Source organism: Malaclemys terrapin, chromosome 3 (assembly GCF_027887155.1).
Source record: "Malaclemys terrapin pileata isolate rMalTer1 chromosome 3, rMalTer1.hap1, whole genome shotgun sequence".
In the NCBI taxonomy this organism is placed as follows: Eukaryota; Metazoa; Chordata; order Testudines; family Emydidae; genus Malaclemys; species Malaclemys terrapin.
The window spans coordinates 154,059,664-154,080,716 of record NC_071507.1 but is presented as its reverse complement, the minus strand read 5'-3'; the positions used below and the strand labels follow the sequence as shown (position 1 = coordinate 154,080,716).

Below are 21,053 nucleotides of genomic sequence, written 5' to 3'. Positions count from 1 at the left end.
TCATTAATTAACTATTCTCCTAATGTGGCATTCAGAATAAATGCTAGTTTCAGGAGAGCATTGCTGCCTATTTTCATTTAATGGCACTCTTTTGTAACATGTTCCTCCTTAGAGACATGTTCCTCCTTAGGAGGAGTAACTAGTTTCCTGTCTACATGAACTCAAAGCCATTTTTACCATTCTTCTTTTACTTCAGAGCCCAGTTACAAACAGAGCTTCAGGAAAGAATACCTGAAAGACTGTTATAGGGTACAGTATTTACACCCTGGGTGTAGGGAAGGTTGGGACCAAGAGAATTGTTCCATCTGCCAGCAAAAGAGAGTCTGTCCTATCTCTGGGACTCTCTGTCCCACCATCCCCACAAACACGATACAGTTCTGCAGTGATCTGGAAGCCTACTTTCGTCATCTCCGACTCAAGGAATATTTTCAACGCACCACTGAACAGTGCACTGACCCACAGGAACCCGCCTACCAACACTATAAGAAGAAGAACTCTGCGTGGACTCCTCCTAAAGGTCGAAATGACAGACTGGACCTCTACATAAAGTGCTTCCGCAGACGTGCACAGGCTGAAATTGTGGACAAACATCACTTGTCCCATAACCTCAGCCGTACAGAACGCAATGCCATCCACAGCCTCAGAAACAACTCTGACATTATCATCAAAGGGGCTGACAAAGGAGATGCTGTAGTCATAATGAACAGGTCGGATTATGAACAGGAGGCTGCCAGGCAACTCTCCAAGACCTCATTCTACAGGCCACTATCCTCTGATCCCACTGAGGAATACCAAAAGAAACTACACCATCTGCTCAAGAAATTCCCAGCTACAGTACGGGAACAAATCTACATGGACACACCCCCAGAACCCTGACCAGGGGTATTCTATCTGCTACCCAAGATCCATAAACCTGGAAGCCCTGGACGCCCGATCATCTCAGGCATTGGCACTCTTACAGCAGGATTATCTGGCTATTTGGACTCTCTCCTCAGACCCTAAGCTACCAGCGCTCCCAGCTATCTTTGAGACACCACCGACTTCCTGAGGAAACAATGCATTGGTATTCTTCGTGAAAACACCATCCTGGCCACCATGGATGTAGAAGCACTTTACACCAATATTCCACATGAGGATGGACTACAAGCTGTCAGGAACAGTATCCCTGATGAGGCCACAGCATGCCTGGGGGCTGAGCTTTGTTACTTTGTCCTCACCCACAACCACTTCAGGTTTGGGGACAACTTATACCTTCAAGTCAGTGGCACTGCTATGGGTACCCGCAGGGCCCCACAGTATGCCAACATTTTTATGGCTGACTTAGAACAACGCTTCCTTAGCTCCCGTCCCCTACTGCCCCTCCTCTACTTTCGCAACATTGATGACATCATCATATGGACCCACGGAAAGGAGGCCCTTGAAGAATTCCACCTGGACTTCAACAATTTCCACCCCACCATCAACCTCAGCCTGGACCAGTCCACACAAGAGATCCACTTCTTGGACACTACAGTGCAAATAAGTGATGGTCACATAAACACCACCCTATACCGGAAACCTACTGACCGCTATACGTACCTACATGCCTCCAGCTTCCATCCAAGACACATCACACGATCCATTGTCTACAGCCAAGCCCTAAGATACAACTGAATTTGCTCCAACCCCTTAGACAGAGACAAACACCTACAAGATCTTTATCAAGCATTCTTAAAACTACCATACCCACCTGGGGAAGTGAGGAAACAGATTGACAGAGCAAGAAGGGTACCCAGAAATCACCTACTACAGGTCAGGCCCAACAAGGACAATAACAGAACACCACTGGCCATCACATACAGCCCCCAGCTAAAACCTCTCCAGCACATTATCCATGATCTACAACCTATCCTGGAAAATGATCCCTCACTCTCACAGACCTTGGGAGGCAGGCCAGTCCTCGCTTACAGACAACCCCCCAACCTGAAGCAAATACTCACCAGCAATTACACACCACACCACAGAAACACCAACCCAGGAACCAATCCCTGTAGCAAACCTAGTTGCCTACTCTGTCCCCATATCTACTCTGGCAACACCAGAGGACCCAACCACATCAGCCACACCATCAAGGGCTCATTCACCTGCACATCCACTAATGTTATATATGCCATCATGTGCCAGCAATGTCCCTCTGCCATGTACATTGGCCAAACCGGACAGTCCCTCCACAAAAGAATAAATGGACAGAAATCGGACATCAGGAATGGTAACATACAAAATCCAGTAAGTGAACACTTCAATCTCCCTGGTCATTCTATTACAGATTTAAAAGTCATTATCATTGAACAAAAAAACTTCAGAAACCGACTTCAAAGAAAAACAGCAGAACTAAAATTAATTTGCAAATTCAACACAATTAATCTGGGCTTGAATAGGGACTGGGAGTGGCTGGCTCATTACAGAAGCAGCTTTTCCTCTCCTGGAATTGAGACCTCATCTATTATTGGGAGTGGACTACATCCACCCTGACTGAATTGGCCCTGTCAACACTGGTTCTCCACTTGCGAAGTAACTCCCTGCTCTCCATGTGTCAGTATATAATGCCTGCATCTGTAACTTTCACTCTATGCATCTGAAGAAGTGAGGTTTTTACCCACGAAAGCGTATGCCCAAATAAATCTGTTAGTCTTTAAGGTGCCACCAGACTCCTTGTTGTCCTTCTGCCTGACGTTCTGCTAATATGTGACTGCTACAATGGAGCACTGTGCAGGGCATATCATGGATAATTAACATTAAGCTAAGTATTAATATTGCAACTCAAATGGACTCCTTAATTTAGCATATTTTTAAAGAAGTCTACTATGTTTCTTGTAACCGAAGTAACCACCAACTGCTTCAAATTAAAAGACTTGAATGTCAGTGTATGTTTTATTTTTAGGGCTGTCAATCGCAATTAACTCACGCGATTAATTGCACTGTTAATACATTTCAATTGGTATTGTGTTTAAGTATTTTTGGATGTTTTTCTACATTGCCAAATATATTGATTTCTATTACAAGACAGGATACAGTGTACAGTGCTCACTTTATATTATTTTGATAAATATTTGCACTGTAAAAATGATAAAATAGTATTTTTCAACTCACCTCAGGCAAGTACTATAGTGCAATCTCTATCATGAAAGTGTAACTTATAAATGTAGATTTTTTTTGGTACATAACTGCACTCAAAAACAGAACAGTGTAAAGCTTTCAAGCCTACAAGTCCACTCAGTCCTACTTCAGCCAATTGCTCAGACAAACAAGTTTGGTTACAATTTGCAGGAGATAATGCTGCCCGCTTTTTGTTTACAACATCACCTGAAAGTGAAAACAGGCATTCGCATAGCACTGTAGTAGCTGGCGTTGCAAGATATTTACGTGCCAGATATGCTAAACATTCATGTGCCCCTTCATGCTTCAGCACCCATTCCAGAGGACATGCTTCCATGCTCATTAAAAAAAAAAAATGTGTTAATTAAATTAGTGACTGAACTCCTTGGCATAGAACTGTAGGTCTCCTGTTTGGTTTTACCCACACTCTGCCATATAGTTCATATTATAGCAGGGTCGGATGATGATCTAGCACTTGTTAGTTTTAAGAACACTTTCACATCAGATTTAACTAAACACAAAGAAGGTACCATGTGAGATTTCTAAAAATAGCTACAGCACTCAACCCAAAATTTAAGAATCTGAAGTATCGCCCAAAATCTGAGAGGGATGAGGCATGGTACATTCTTTCAAAAGAATTAAAAGAGCAACACTCCAATGCGGAAACTACAGAACCCGAACCACCAGAAAAGAAAATCAACCTTCTGCTGGTGGCATCTAACTCAATTGATGAAAATGAACATGCGTCGGTACGCTCTGCTTTGGATCGTTATTGAGCAGAACCCTTCATCATTATGGACACGTCCTCTGGAATGGTGTAGAAACATGAAGGGACATATGAATCTTAAGTGCATCTGGCACGTAAATATCTTGTGACGCCGGCTACTACAATGCCATGAGAATGCCTGTTCTCGCTTTCAGGTGATGTTGTAAACAAAGAGCGGGCAGCATTATCTCCTGCAAATTGTAATCAAACTTGTTTGTCTGAGCAATTGGCTGAAGTAGGACTGAGTGGACTTGTAGGCTTGAAAGTTTTACACTGTTCTGTTTTTGAATGCAGTAATTTTTTTGTACATAATTCTACATTTGTAAGTTCAACGGTCATGATAAAGAGATTGCACTACAGTAATAATGGTGGAATTGAAAAATACTATTTCTTTTCACTGCTAACATTTATAATAAAAGTAAATAGAAAGTGAGCACTGTACACTTTGTATTCTATGTGGTAATTGAAATCAATATATTTGAAAATGTAGAAAACATCCAAAAATATTTAAATAAAAGGTATTCTATTATTGTTGAATTGTGCCATTAATTTTTTTAATCACTTGACAGCCCTACTTATTTAGTTTAAAATTAAGATCAGCGATAATGGTTCAACAAAAGGTACTCTGAACAGTTGAAGCAAAACAGATGTTAGACTTCATTATTATTTGGCTACTGCATTAAGAAACAAGTCAAAGCTAGGTGTGACATAAATGAACTTACTGAGCACGTGCTGGTATCCTCTTCATCCTTCTCCTCATAATAGAAATAGACAAAAGGGATCCACAAAAACACACAGAACAATATAATGGAATACAAAGCTGAGGAGAGAAAAAAAGCAGACAAAAAATTAAATCCAAGTTGTGTTGGTTTACTTTGTTACACCACAACAGCTAAAAATTAACTGGTAAAGTAATCAAAAGGTTTTAGAACTTCACCATTTCCTCTCATCCCAACTAAAAAGAGCTGTCATTCTGATAATTTACCTCTAGAACAAGTGGGTTGAGATTGCAGTGAGTCTACTCATTTGCTGGCCAGATAAGACATTTATTACACATCAACCATTAAGAGGAACCTGTCAGATCTCAACAGTAAGTCATAACAACTGGTAATGCAGGTTTTCAAATGGCATGCAATTATATGATCAAATTATCTGCAATTATTCCTACATATGTGGTCAGTCATGTGATCTTTAGAGCTATTATGTCAAGACTTTTTCCCCTACAAAATAAACCATCAGTAATTACTGAATATATGTTTCACGTACAAATAAGTCAGACTCCAACCATCAGTTCTTTTGAAAACTAGTATCCTATTGCCAATATGCTGTCAGGCGTTATTAGGGAGGAAGGGGATATAGGACAGAAAATTTCAATAGCCAGCACCTTCTCCTTCCTCAAGACTTCAGAGCACAAAAATATAATTCTGTCACTGAGACTGAGCCCTTCCATTGCAGAAGGGATGAGAAGAGGAAGAAGAAAAAAAGCCACCAATAGCCAAAAAACTGGAATGAGTTGCTGGATCACTCCTTTGACACTGGTGGAGACAAGCAATATTGAGAGTATAGCCCTCCTCTCATTGATGGGAAAGAATCAAATGACACACCCTCTCCTCTCCATCCTGCCTCATATTTCACAGTTGTGAATAGCTGACACCCACATACTTCCAGTAGCCATAGTGACAGAGCAGGAACGAACAGACATGTGAAGGAAGAAGGGCACAATATGCCTAAAATGAGGAGGGAGGTGGGGAGGCACAGATTAGACAGTTCATATTGTTTCCTTTCACTTTGTAAAATTACTAAATTCATAGACTAATTAACACATTTACTTGAAAGTCTTCAGAAAGTTGTCTTTCCTCAGATTACATGCTATAAGTTTAGGGGAGGATGCTTGTTATTAAAAGAAAATGAAAAATAATGTAAGGATTCAATGTGCAAATCCTGTGTAGTAGCAAGACTGTATAATTCTACTATGAGAAGTAATGTATGATTTGATTTCATCCTGCCAGCCACCCTTTTTGAATAGCAGAAAGGAATGACAGACCAGAACAATCCTTACGACTGATTGTCACCCTTTTATTTTAGGATAATTTATAATGTCTAGTATGGTTTCCTATATGTATTACAAATTAGGCTGGTATTCAAGATGTAGGTGTACCATGGATTTATATAGAGGCAATGATATTTTCTGTCTTACTATACCTTTCCTAATGATTTCCAATATTGTTAGCTTTTTTGACTGCCGCTACACACTGAGTGGATGTTTGAAAACTATCCACAATGACTCCAAGACCTCTTTCTTGAGTGGTAACAGCTAATTAAGACCTCATCATTTTCTATGTATAGTTGGATTATATTTTCCAATTTGCATTACTTTGCATTTATCAACATTGAATTTCATCTGCCATTTTGTTACAAAGTCACCCAGTTTTGTGAGATTCCTTTGTAATTCTTCAGTCTGCTTTGGACTTAACCATCTAGAATACTTTTGTATCATCTGCAAACTTTGCCACCACACTGCTTACCCCTTTCTCCAAATTATTTACAAATATGCTGAACAGTACTGGTCCCAGTACAAACCCCTGGGGAACACCATTATTTACCTCTCTCCATTCTGAAAAATGGACGATTTATTCCTACCCTTTGTGTCTTATCTTTTAACCGGTTCCTAATCCATGAGAGGACTGCTTCTTTTACTTTGTTTAGCCACAGTGGCATTTTTTTGGTCCTCTTTTCAATTTAGGGGGTTTATTTGTTTTGTAATGCAAGACAAGAGGACAATGATTTTTACACCATCACTTATCCAACACACACAAATGACAGCTAATCAGCATATGTTGATCAACAGCCTCCTTTGTAAATGCTATTAATATGCCATGTTGACCATAAACATTTTTTCCTCTCACTAAATTTATGCTAACACCAAAGTAATGCAACATATCAACACTGGCTGAACAAAGAGTCCTTGATTTCACTTGGTAAGATTGCAAATGAAATTTTACAACAAAATGACACTCAGAAAACATTTTTCTTGAATTAAGAATGCACTTGAAAGGAATGTTTAAAAGCTATGACCCAAGTTTTTAACCTGGAGTCAAGAGTGCCCTCCTGTTTCTTTATAGATAAAAGATTTGTTTATCTAGGACCCTTTCTTAACATGGTAGTGAATAGGGGCTAGGATTTTAAAGCAACAACTTGGCAGCCAATGGCCCTTGGTTTTAATAGGGACTACTGATTTCTTGAGTGGTTAACCTGATTGTCCTTTTCCTCCTCCTGAAGGCCATTTTTCTTTCCAGCTGCAATTCTGGCTAAACTGTAGATAATTCAGTCGCTGCAAACTTTATTTAATCTTTCAGTAACGACTAAGGTTTCAGAAGTTGATGCTCTTTCATTTGGCTTTTGATAGCAATAGCCTGGAGGACAGATTCTACACTGAAGGAAATGTTTTTATATAATCAGTTTGCCTACAATATGCAATATGACCATTTTTGAGGCATATTTTAATCAGTGGATCATTCAGAAGCAGATTCATTACATGGCTATAAAAAGAACCATATGCTAAAGATTTTGATTACCTTGCTTAAATAGGACAGTTTGTGGGGAAAATATTATAGTTGATAAACTAAAATGTACAAGTTCATTACAAAAATTCAGTAAAGTAGAACAGAGGCCTACTAAGCAACATAAAATGATAATTTTCAAATATTTGTAGTCCAACTAAACCTTGAAGGGTCATTTATAAGGAAAGTTTTCTTCCTAATAAAACTGTATTAGGATTATGAGTAACAAAGTACTGTACCTGTACTTCTGTTCAGGAAGAAAAAGCAGGGAGAAAGATACTGAAGACAGAGTAAACAAAACATCGCATTTACATATGAATTCAATATTCTTATTGCTCCTCTATGCTGCTCTATGAAAGAGAAACTCTCACAAAAACAGGTTGTTTTTCAGAAAGTTATTATACCAAACAAGATTTTGAAGATTATGAGTATTAGCTTTCCAGATTGTGAGAAAAGATTCTGTAAGTCCAGTCAGCAGTCTGAATATCAGAAACTGACAATGGCCTGCTCTGCCTAGTAAGCAGAAAGCTCTTGAGCATGTGAAAAAATTAGAAAAGGCAAGGCCATTACCTTTGAAAGATTTGAGTTATTAATGCATACTATTTATCTTCATGGGAGAAGATTAGACACTAATCCATTTTGTTTATATCACTTAAACATCTATTTTTCTTCAACATAACATGTCTACAATATGTCTTCCTAAGTCAATTCAGTGGCATTCAAAACAATGTAGTCTGAAACAAAGATGGTACTTAGACAGTTATGGTCTTCTGAAGTTTATATAGAAAGCACAGTTAAAGAGTACCAGTTTTCTTTCAGGATCACAGCCCTGAAAAAGTAAATAAATGGAGATATCCTATCTCCTAGAACTGGAAGGGACCTTGAAAAGTCATCGAGTCCAGCCCCCTGCCTTCATTAGCAGGACCAAGTACTGGTTTTGCCCCAGATCCTTAAGTGGCCTCCTCAAGGATTGAGCTCACAACCTTGGGTTTAGCAGGCCAATTCTCAAATCACCGAGCTATCCCTCCCACCCCAGTAGCTCATCCCATCTGCAAAACACTGTCTGTAAGAATGCAAATGGAAGGTCATATCAATTTCTTCCTCAACAGAAGTAGAAGCTAAACGTGGACAAGAGTGCTAAGGGCTATCCCACATGACAACTCCGGATGCAGGGTTTTTTCCCCCAGGACAAAAACAGTTCTAAGTGGTAGGGGCATGAGTTCTTAGTTAAAAATGTAGTAGATAGAACTTGGGGAGAAGAGAGTTCTAATTTTTTTCCTACATCAGTTACTAATTAATTGATTGGCACTCTTTGTTCACAAACTTAAGTTTCACAGATATAGCTACCCCCCCACAAAACAACAAAATTCAAACTTCCTTTTTAGTAAGACAGTTTGTAAAGTACAAACACCAGCTGAAGCAGCAAAAGAACCTCTCAGCCAAAAAAGTCTACACCATATTCTTTCGTTTTAGAACTGTAACAAGTTAAATTCTGAACCTTATCTAGGGAGGAATCCCACAACTGATAACCACCATCACATGAAACAAACTATTGTATTAAAGAAATCATAATCCAGATGTTTTAATGGAGCATCCCTTGGGATTCGGAACCCATTCTACTAGGCACCATACAAATACAAGCAGACAAGAGTTGAAAAGCTAATGCAATCTACAGCTCAAGGCACAGTTCTAGAAGGACTTATTTTCTTTTCCATCGAGGTTATTAAACCAGGCGCATCACAATGGATTCACCAGTAGCACATTAAGGAACATGACTAGCATCTTTACTGCATGGGTTACCTTACTCCCTCCAAACAGGTTCTTATTCATATATGAAGGATCATAACAGTGAAATAGTCAAGGCCAACTAAATTATTTTTAAGAAAGCCAATGTACGCTTCATACTGTACTAGTAAAATATAACTTTAAATAAGCAACTCTATTATAGTAGAGTAACTTGACTGTTCCAGAAACATGAAATACCTTTATTGCTCACTGTTAAACACTGAATTATTCAGTAGTCTTTCTAGATGTACGTATGCAGAAGGTATGCAATAAAACTCATCTTTACTCCACTGCACTATTAAAGTGGTTTTTAGAAGCCGTTTTTATTCACAGAGTGTTTGGTCAATCTCAAGATACCACACTGGAAAACTAAAGTTGAATTTATTACAAACTACTATTGATTTTTTGCTGTAATTTCTAAGGCCTGGTCTACACTAGGCGTTTATGTCGAAGTTAGCGCCGTTACATCGAATTAACCCTGCACCCGTCCACACCGCGAAGGTATTTAGTTCGATATAGAGGTCTCTTTAATTCGACTTCTGTACTCCTCCCCGACGAGGGGAGTAGCGCTAAATTCGACATGGCCATGTCGAATTAGGCTAGGTGGGGATGGAAATCGACGCTAATAGCTCCGGGAGCTATCCCACAGTGCACCACTCTGTTGACGCTCTGGACAGCAGTACGAGCTCGGATGCTCTGAACAGCCACACAGGAAAAGCCCCGGGAAAATTTGAATTTGAATTCCTTTTCCTGTCTGGCCAGTTTGAATCTCATTTCCTGTCTGGACATTGTGGCGAGCTCAGCAGCACTGGCAATGATGCAGAGCTCTCCAGCAGTGATGGCCGTGCAATCTTAGAATAGAAAGAGGGCCCCAGCATGGACTGATCGGGAAGTCTTGGATCTCATCGCTGTGTGGGGCGATGAGTCCGTGCTTTCCGAGCTGCGCTCCAAGAAACGGAATGCAAAGATCTACGAGAAGATCTCTAAAGACATGTCAGAGAGAGGATACAGCCGGGATGCAACGCAGTGCCGCGTGAAAATCAAGGAGCTGAGACAAGGCTACCAGAAGACCAAAGAGGCAAACGGACGCTCCGGATCCCATCCCCAGACATCCCGTTTCTACGAGGCACTGCATTCCATCCTAGGTGCGGCCGCCACCACTACCCCACCAGTGACCGTGGACTCTGAGGATGGGATATTGTCCACGGCCGGATCCTCGGACATGTTAGCGGACGGGGAAGATGAGGAAGGAGAAGAGGTGGACGAGGCAGTCGACAGCACTCACAATGCTGATTTCCCCGACAGCCAGGATCTCTTCATCACCCTTACAGAGATCCCCTACCAACCGTCCCCAGCCGTTACCCCGGACACAGAATCTGGGGAAGGATCAGCCAGTAAGTGTTGTAAACATCTAAACATTTATTTTTAACAGAACAGGAATATTAACAATTAAAAAAATGGGTTTCTCATGATTAGTTTGCCCTAGGCGCTTAACGGTTCAGTCATGGGCAGTGCAACTATTGAAAAAAAAATCTAGCAATGTCCAGTTTTGCATGATTGTCCTGCCCAAGCCGCTCTACTGTTTAGTCACTGCTACAGCAGCTAGAGTAAAATGCGGTCTATATGTCCGGGGATGGAGCAGAAATCCTCCTGTGACATCTCGAGGAAGCTCTCCTGGAGGTAATTGGAAATCCGTTGCATTAGGTTCCTGGGGAGAGCGGCCTTATTGGGTCCTCCGTAGTACGACACGTTGCCGCGCCACGAGACAAGCAAGTACTCGGGAATCATTGCTCTGCACAGCAGGGCGGCATACGGCCCTGGTCTTTGGAGGCTTTCCCGGAGCATTCTCTCTTTCTCGCTGTCAGAGATCCTCATGAGGGTGATGTCGCTCATGGTGACCTGCTTTGAATGAGGTAGGGGAATGTTAGTGTTGGGACTGCTTTACCATTCCTTTACAGAACTGTAACCGCTGGTTTGCAGCCACGCGGTGGAGGCGGGAGAGGGGCAGCCGAAAGGGATCGTTCCCGGGGACAGCCGCGAGGGTGTGGGACAGGAGCAGAGTTCCTGCTTGCCGGATTGCTGGCAGCAGGGACCGACATTGATTTCAATGTGAAATGAGGCCATTGCTAATATAAAAGTTTTAAGCTGCCACGAGTCTACGGCTTACCATGTCTGCCTGCAACAGAAATTCCGTTGTCCTGACACGCTTCTCAAATGTGCTGTGCAAGACCCCAGGCACTGAATGCGAAGGCCGAGAATTCGACCTTGTGCTGAGTGCGCATGTGATAGGTGCTGTGCATGGTCTTGTTCACAGAGAAAGACTATGTTCTTTGTTCACAACTACATTTATCTTTCTGAGGAATTCACTCCCTTTTTCCCATTCCCACAGCCCCATCTGCGACTGTCTCACAACCTAGCCTGGCATCACACTCCCAGAGGCTAGCGAGGATTAGGCATAGGAAGAAGAGGACACGGGAGGACATGTTCTCAGAGCTTATGGCCTGCTCCCGAGCCCAGGCAGCACAGCAGACCCAGTGGCGGGAGAACTTGTCCCAAAGGCAGCAAGCAAACATGGATCGGGAGGAGAGATGGCGGCAGGAAGACCAGCAGGCGACTCAAACCCTGCTTGGACTACTGAGGGAGCAAACGGACACGCTCCGGCGCCTTGTGGATGTTCTGCAGGAACGGAGGCAGGAGGACAGAGCCCCACTGCAGTCCATCTCTAACCGCCCTCCCCCGCCACCAAGTCCCATACCCCCCTCACCCAAAGTGCACAGAAGGAGAGGCGGCAGAGTCCACGCAAACTCTCACTCCACCCCTGCAGAGAGCTCTAGTAGCAGAAGGCTCTCATTCCCCAAAATTTGACAAGTTCTTTCCTTCCCGCCTGACAAGCCCCCGTCCAAGTTTCACCTCCCAGTTCCATGTGTAGTTGATAATAAAAAATATGTTTCTGTTAACTAATGTTTCCATCATGTTCTTTTGGAGGAGGGGGGGAAAGGGGGATGGTAATTGGACAGGACAGTCACCTTTGGCAGGGTACATAGGCGGGGCAGGTACAGCAGCAGGGCACATACACAGTGCAGTGACTAGTTGCCCTGGTCAGTCTGGGAGGTGGTTTTCATGTTCTGTAGTGGGGGGTGGGTTGCTCTGTGACTTTGTGGCGGGGGAGGGCAGTTACAGATCTTAAGCGGCGGTCCTTATGCAGGATCACAGAGCCACACAGCAGGAGATCTGTAACCGTCCTCCCCCTGCCACAAAGTCACATAGCCCCCCCATACACACAGTCCCGATCAGGAGGGGTGACAGGCTCCATTGAAAGAACCAGCCCACCACAGCGGAGCCTGTCAATCCTTGAGTTTAGAAGCTTTCTTTGCGTCACTACACTACACCCGCTCTGCACCACAATGCGCGTCCCAGTTTTAAAAAATTCCCGCGAAAACAGTAGTAAAGAAAACGGTGTTCATTAACAAAGTAGAACTGATTTTATTTCGAAACGTGTGTTGGAAGGGGGGATGTAACTGGAGAGGATAGTCAACATTAACTGGGTAAAGAAACGGGGGCAGGTTCGGCTTCTCTGTACACAAACTTTACAGTCACAGGTTACCCTGCTCACTCAGGAACCTAGCTTTCAAAGCCTCCCGGATGCACAGCGCGTCCCGCTGGTCTCTTCTAATCGCCCGGCTGTCTGGCTGTGCGTAATCAGAAGCCAGGCTATTTTCCTCAACCTCCCACCCCGCCATAAAGGTCTCCCCCTTGCTCTCACAGAGATTGTGGAGCACACAGCAAGCTGCTATAACAATGGGGATATTGGTTTCGCTGAGATCACAGCGAGTCAGCAAGCTTCTCCATCTCCCCTTGAGACGGCCAAAAGCACACTCCACCACCATTCTGCACTTGCTCAGCCGGTAGTTGAAGAGTTCTTTTTCACTGTCCAGGGCGCCAGTATAGGGCTTCATGAGCCAGGGCATTAGCGGGTAGGCTGGGTCCCCGAGGATGACTATAGGCATCTCCACATCCCCAACAGTTATTTTGTGGTCCGGGAAGTAAATACCTTGCTGCAGCCGTCTAAACAGACCAGAGTTCCTGAAAACACGAGCGTCATGAACCTTGCCCGGCCATCCGACGTAGATGTTGGTAAAACGTCCCCTGTGGTCCACCAGTGCTTGCAGCACCATGGAAAAGTAGCCCTTTCTGTTAATGTACTGGCTGGCCTGGTGGTCCGGTGCCAGGATAGGGATGTGAGTTCCATCTATGGCCCCACCGCAGTTTGGGAATCCCATCGCTGCGAAGCCATCTATGATCGCCTCCACGTTTCCCAGGGTCACTACCTTTGGCAGCAGTACATCAACGATTGCCTTGGCTACTTGCATCACAACAACCCCCAAAGTAGATTTGCCCACCCCAAACTGGTTCGCGACTGACCGGTAGCTGTCTGGCGTTGCAAGCTTCCAGAGGGCTATGGCCACTTGCTTCTGGACAGTCAGGGCTACTCGCATCCGGGTGTCATTGCGCTTCAGGGCAGGGGACAGCAACTCACAAAGTTCCAGGAAAGTTCCCTTCCGCATGCGAAAGTTTCGCAGCCACTGGGATTCATCCCAGACCTGCAGCACTATGCGGTCCCACCACTCAGTGCTTGTTTCCCGTGCCCAGAATCGCCGTTCCACGGCATCAACATGACCCATTGCGACCGTGATGTCCTCGGCGCTGGGTCCCCTGCTTTCTGAGAGGTCTGTGCTACTCTCAGACTTCAGGCCATCACCGCGGTGACGTAGCCTCCTCGCCTGACTTATCTGCATCTGCCTCAGGGAAAGGTGTATGATAAGCTGCGAGGCGTTGAGAGCGGCCACAACTGCAGCGATGGTCGCAGTGTGCTCCATGCTCGCAGTGCTGTGGCGTCCGCGCTGTCACTGACTAGAAAAGTGCGCGAACTGATTTCCCGCCGGCGCTTTCAGGGAGGGAGGGCGGGAGTGATGGACGGATGACGACAGTTACCCAAAAGCACCCTGGACACTTTTTTTTACCCAGAAGGCATTTGCGGCTCCACCCAGAATTCCAATGGGCAGCGGGGACTCCGGGAACTGTGGGATAGCTGCCCACAGTGCACAGCTTCCAATGTCGACGCTTTCCCCGTTAGTGTGGACTCACAAAGTCGAATTACTGTCCTTAGTGTGGACACACACGTTCGATTTTGCAATATCGATTCCAAAAATTCGATTTAAGTAAAATCGAACTACTCTCGTAGTGTAGACAAGGCCTAAGGGAGTGTAAGACAAAAATAAATGGGCATTGGCTGATAACAGATTAGAAAATTAATTTTCATAGTTTAATAATAATAATGTTGTTCCCACTTCTCTCATTAGCATTTTCTTCCCGTATACACAAGTTAAGTTTCAATCCTTTCCTCTCTACCCTTTGTAAACTCTTTGAGGCAGTGACAGTCTCATTTCTACATTACTTGACACAATGAGGTCCCTAACCCTGAATCTGAGCTTTTAAGTAACAGTTTTAGGTAGTATTTCTGATATTAAACTTAGTTTCTCCTATGCTCAGTTCATCTAATTACTCTTGAAACATTATCTTGTACTACACTAAGCCTCCTTCCATTGTCAGTTGAATACTTGTAGGCAATTATGTCCCACCTTAGGAGCTTTAGAGAGCTATAGCTATTCAGACTATACTTTTTCTCATTGATCTTAATCATTTTATCCATTTTCCAAATTCGCCCTATTTTGCGTTATTGAGGTGTCCAGGAACTTGTATGCAGAAACCAGATAAACGTATCTGCTGGCAAATCACACTAGCAAGTCTGATGTGACCCCAAAAGAATACATTGAAAGGTTAAAAAAAACTTGACACATTTATGGAAGTATGGCCCTCTGCAGAAGTAATAGTTCATAATCCTAGTATATTAGCCCCTTTGGTACTTAAAGTAATCTGTTCTAGCACTCTTCACATAAGTCTCTCCGAGAAATTCCCATCACTACAATAGCACTGGTACAGCTCTTCAGTATCCCAAAGAAACCTTCAATACATAAATCACTTACATTCTTTTTTTCTTTCCAGAAATATTTAATTTTACATTAAAATAAAGACACAGGAAGAATTGGGAGAGTACAGACCACCACTCTGTAGTGACAGAGGGCAAACCCAGCTCACCAAACTACCACTTCACTCAGCCAACTGAGCCAGCAGCTATTCAGAAGCAGTGCTGCTCTCTGCCTCACAAATCGTATGCCTTAAGCTACAGGTCCACCACATCCTGCAGTCAGAAAAGGGTGTGTTTCTAGTGGGATCTTGGCCCTGCAGAATTTAATATTTTTCAGTGAGCTGGAAGAAAATCAGTGAAACTCGGTAAAGGGAGTGGTAGATAACCAGGACAGGTCACTGATACAGAGCAATCCGGACTGCTCTATAAGCTACATGCAAGCAAACTATACACATTTCAATACAACTAACTGTAAATCTAACAAAAAGTAGGCCGTGCTTACAGGACGGGGGCAACTCACGGAAGCAGGAACTCTGAAAAAAGATTTGGGGATCATGGCAGACAATCAGCTGAACATCCATTTCTGGTGCAACACTGTGGCCGAAAGAGCTAATGCAATCCTTAGATCAGAGGTCCCAAACTGCAGCCCCCGCCCCCCGCCCCAGGGTAGCATAGAGTAACGTTCAGGGTGCGCGGCTAGGGCCTTGAACAGCCCTCACAGGGGACTGGGAGGGAGCACCCGGGGCCCCGACTGCCAGCCCTAGCTTTGGCCTCGTTACCCCAGTCTGCACCCCTCCCCACCCCCCAAGCCACAGCACTGCTCCTGGCCCCAGCTCGGGGAGTGGTGGAGGGGGGGAACAAGCCTGAAAACTTTGGCGACCACTGCCTTAGATGTATAAACAGTGTAATCTCGAGTAGGAGTAGGGACTTCTGTATTTGTCACTGGTACAACTGCTGCTGAATACTGTGTCCAGTTGTGGTGCCCACAATTCAAGAAGGATGTTAAGCTGGAGGGTTCAGAGAAGAGCATAAGAATGATTAAAAGATTAGACAACCTGATTTCTAGCTATAGACTCAAAGAGCTCAGCCCACCTAGCTTAACAAAGAGAAGGTTAAGTATGTACTTACGGGGAACGAATATTTGATAATGGGTGTGATGTGTTATTCCATATTCTTTATGAAAATATGCTATTGATATGAATATGATATAACAGATATACTTTATGCCAGATGGCTCACATGAGATCATTGGAAAGGTTCTGATTTACCGAGTGTGATTATCCAATCTGTATGCCTGTATCATTTCTGAATCTGAAGTTAGGAATATTGACTATGTATCTGTATTTCAACTATGTACTTTGGGTGATGCCTACTGCTAACGCTTCAGGTACAACAATGGAAAAGCCAAACAGGGTGATGGCCCATCAGCAAGGACAATGACTGAAAAGCTTGGCCTTCCTGTGGACACTCCATACTGCCCCTGACTCATGAACGCTGTAATCCCACAGAGGCAGGTGGTTTTGTCACCTGATACTAAAACATTACCTGGGACTTCTTCTAACTGTCCACTGTAAGGGAAGGAGGGGCGGGGGAGTCAAACTAGGCAAACAAAGGACTCCCGCCTTATGCAATTCCTATTTAAGGGTGGGGAGTGAGGTAATCCAAGGTCATCAGTTCTTCCCTGCCACCCCACCCAAGATGACTGCTGGAAACAACTACAACTGAACTGGGGGAAAGAACTGAACCCAGGCTGGAAGGGTGTCTGGCCTGTGAAGACGACTATTAGAACCACATTTAGGGTGAGAATTATGCGTGCCAACCAGCTTTCTTTCTTCTTCTTCCTTTCTGCCTATTATCTACTATATATGCATTAATCCAGAATAATGCAGCAGAAATGTATTAATCCACAGGCATGTTACAATTACCACCTTGTATTAAGAATAATACTCACTTCGCAGTAGATACAGTGCTGTTGGCTGATTCAGAAGATGTGATAAATTAGTGGAGATTATGAACATGATAAAGAATATGGTCTACAGCTGAACGTGGACAAGACAAACACTATGATGGTGTACAAGGCTCCTGAGAAAACATGCAAGATTCCAGTGAATGACACCGCCATACAGCAACTGAAAATTATTGATAATTAGAAAGCATCATTACAGCAGACGATCAGACACTGCAAGCAACAGCAAAAGTTGTTCTGGAAGAACAAATGTCTGATAAGAAGGTATATAAATATGAAGATTAAGAATTAACTCCTAAATTTAATCTGTGTTAAATTATGGCTATAAAATATGGACATTCAAACAATTGATAAAGAAACAATACTTTGAATTATGGTATTGCAGAAGAACTCTGAAAATATCAATGATAGACCACTTAACTCAGAAAACATTACAAGATCCTAAGAAAAGAAGATTTGATCTTCAGAGCACATTTTAAGGGATTCACCATGCAATCCATTTTTATAGGCACTGGAAGTGAAAGTTCATAGCTGATGAACATGAGGCAGAAAAAGAAGATTTTGGATGGACAATGCTATATCCTGGATGGATCAAAAGGACTATTCATCCACAAAGATTAGTCCAGGACCATATAGAACTGGCTACTATGGTTGCAACCATCCAGTAATGGAGATGCCACAAAAGAAAAAAAGATACCTACAGCAGGAACACTGGACAGTTATAAATTAGAGTCACTGCTAGGATTAAATATTCCACCTACATGTATTATGTTTTCCCACTGAAAATTACAATACTATAATTGAATTCTCATACTGATCTCCACTTAAAAGCATTTTAAGAACTAAAATGGACTTCATGTAGGATACAAGACTTTAACTGTGCTGTTTTTCATATGTGAAAGGGGGAAGTCTGCCTTATTCTACTGTGACTTCAGCTCATTACTAATGATAAGACTGCCGCATAAACATTGGTATTCACAAGCTGATTTTTGAAAGAAAAAACTGATTAAACTTCTGCAATATCTGTGCATCGTAACTGTTAGATTCTGAAACCTCTTACCTCCAACTTTTTTTTTAAACCAGTACATATGGGAAGACATTGTAAAGACCATAAAATCTGATCTCTCTGCATCTCCTTTGCTACCTAGTAATTCCTCACAGGAAAGAGACCTAGAACTTTTTACTATTAAATTCACCCACTACTGGCATAAAGACAGAATTCTGTTTTAGTTAATCAAGTTACACTAGCAGTAAACTTGGTTCATTTTTCCCCACCCAGAAGACTAGTTCTAGAACTGGTGTTCACTATAAACCAGACAACTTGGATGCAGTTGCAGGATCCTGTGTGTTTTAAGCTCCGGAGTCTGAACAGAGACCAGGTACCGTCCCTGCCTTGAGGTCTCTAGGTACACCCTTTGGGATGCTAGATAAAGGACCTGCACCCCTCCAGAGAGCTGAGATCATGTGACCTGCTACCTACTCACTGAAACCAATGCTGACCCCTCAAACTCCTCCCATCGTTTTAATACCTTCTCTCAGAACTCCACCCAAAGGTGAGAGCCTTCTGGGTATACTTGGGGGGGGAGGGGGAGACCACATGGTGGGTGTGAACGCTACCACGTACGACACAGTCTTTGCAGGAGACTAACATATTATTGCTCTCTAACAGCACAACACTACAAAAAACATTTCCCTGCCACAGTTTCCTCACCACTCTAGAGCATCTTTTGGGGTAGGGTCAGGATCATCCAGGGCCCTTCTGTTTCAGTACATGGCTTGGGTTCTGAAACATGAAGTCTTCTCCTGCAGTTTGCCCACTGTGACCTTGGCCAGTCTGTTCTCTTCCCTTCTTCTACCTAACTTTCCATCGCCCTCCCTCCCCAAGAGTCCTTTTTAAAACTGCTCCTGCTCAATCACCTTTGTCTTTGTCCTGCTTGGAGGATTTCCACACTCTTCACTTCCCCCCACCTCTGTTCAAACAAGATGAAGTAGTATCTTCTCAGAACTTAAACACAACCTCTTAGGATATACATTCTACAGCCAAAATGCTTCTGAAATAAATGTAGTCAAACTTTATTAATTCTGGGTCACTGAACGAAAATGATGCTTAAAAATTGTTGATTGGCTCTAGTTTTCAAGATATGCTATTGGGTCAGTATATACGACCCTTGACTTGGGAATGGCAGAGGATAAGTGAGTTATAAAGGAAAGGGATCTCAATTTAAACCAGAAATGACTAAAATACATCTTTGACTGGATCTATGAATAAATCTATGACTGGGTTTGGACAGTACTTGCTTTTTAGGCAAAACAAGTAATGAGGCAATCTGAAGCTGGTATTGCATCATACATGATATGAATTGCATCATGTTATTCCTAGAAGTCATGGATGACGCAATTATCACGAAGCTTACATCACTCTGCTGAACAAATTGCCCTATATCAGCTCTAGAAATCATACAGTGTTGTGCTCTCTTATGTGTCAGTGTTTGATTTTGCAAAGGGACACATTTCTGTTTAGCCAAAGTGAGCAGAGATGCCTCGTACTTGTGTGAACAGTGCAGATAACTTCTGCTATGTTTGTGGTGAAGTGACTTTTGCATCACAAAAGCACAGTATAACCACTATGGTTAAGAAAGCCTATCCCCTTTATTTTGGCTGCAAAATTGGAGATCAGGACAAGAGGTAGGCCCCACACATATGCTGCAACACTTGTGCAACAAAGCTTCGCCAGTGGTTGAACAAGAAAAGGAAAACTATGCCTTTTGCAGTGCCAATGATTTGGAGAGAGCCAACAGATCATACCAGCAATCGTTACTTCTGCATGGTGCCTCCAGTTGGGAAAGGTGTGTCGAAGAAAAAGTGGACTGTGCATTCTCCAAACATTCCATCAGCTATACGCCCAGTACCCCACGGAGAAGGACTTCCGGTTCCTGATGCACCAGAATCATTCTCACTTGAGTCAGATGAGGAAGAGGATGAAACTTCTGGTCCTGAACCATCAATGTCACAGACCCACTGTCATAACTATAAAGGGATGCAAAAAGAAGAACAGGAGTACTTGTGGCACCTTAGAGACTAACAAATTTATTAGAGCATAAGCTTTCGTGGACTACAGCCCACTTCTTCGGATGCATATAGAATGGAACATATAATGAGGAGATATATATACACACATACAGAGAGCATAAACAGGTGGGAGTTGTCTTACTAACTCTGAGAGGCCAATTAATTAAGAGAAAAAAAAAAAAACTTTTGAAGTGATAATCAAGCTAGCCGAGTACAGACAGTGTGATAAGAAGTGTGAGAGTACTTACAAGGGGAGATAGTCAACGTTTGTAATGGCTCAGCCATTCCCAGTCCTTATTCAAACCGGAGTTGATTGTGTCTAGTTTGCATATCAATTCTAGCTCTGCAGTCTCTCTTTGGAGTCTGTTTTTGAAGTTTTTCTGTTGTAATATAGCCACCCGCAGGTCTGTCACTGAATGACCAGACAGGTTAAAGTGTTCTCCCACTGGTTTTTGAGTATTTTGATTCCTGATGTCAGATTTGTGTCCATTAATTCTTTTGCGTAGAGACTGTCCGGTTTGGCCAATGTACATGGCAGAGGGGCATTGCTGGCACATGATGGCATAGATCACATTGGTAGATGTGCAGGTGAACGAGCCCCTGATGGTATGGCTGATGTGATTAGGTCCTATGATGATGTCACTTGAATAGATATGTGGACAGAGTTGGCATCGGGGTTTGTTACAAGGATAGGTTCCTGGGTTAGTGGTTTTGTTCAGTGATGTGTGGTTGCTGGTGAGTATTTGCTTTAGGTTGGGGGGTTGTCTGTAAGCGAGGACAGGTCTG

General features: G+C 43.1%; 1 protein-coding gene across 2 annotated transcripts in view; it reads right to left on the bottom strand.

Moving 5' to 3' along the window:
• Nucleotides 1-21,053, bottom strand: part of LMBRD1 (LMBR1 domain containing 1) — a 247,485-nt gene that overhangs the window by 201,993 nt on the left and 24,439 nt on the right. For both annotated transcript variants that reach the window (XM_054022365.1, XM_054022364.1), the window contains exon 4: nucleotides 4,624-4,721. In XM_054022365.1, the coding sequence (XP_053878340.1) occupies nucleotides 4,624-4,721 (98 nt within the window). The remainder of the gene's footprint in view (nucleotides 1-4,623; nucleotides 4,722-21,053) is intronic.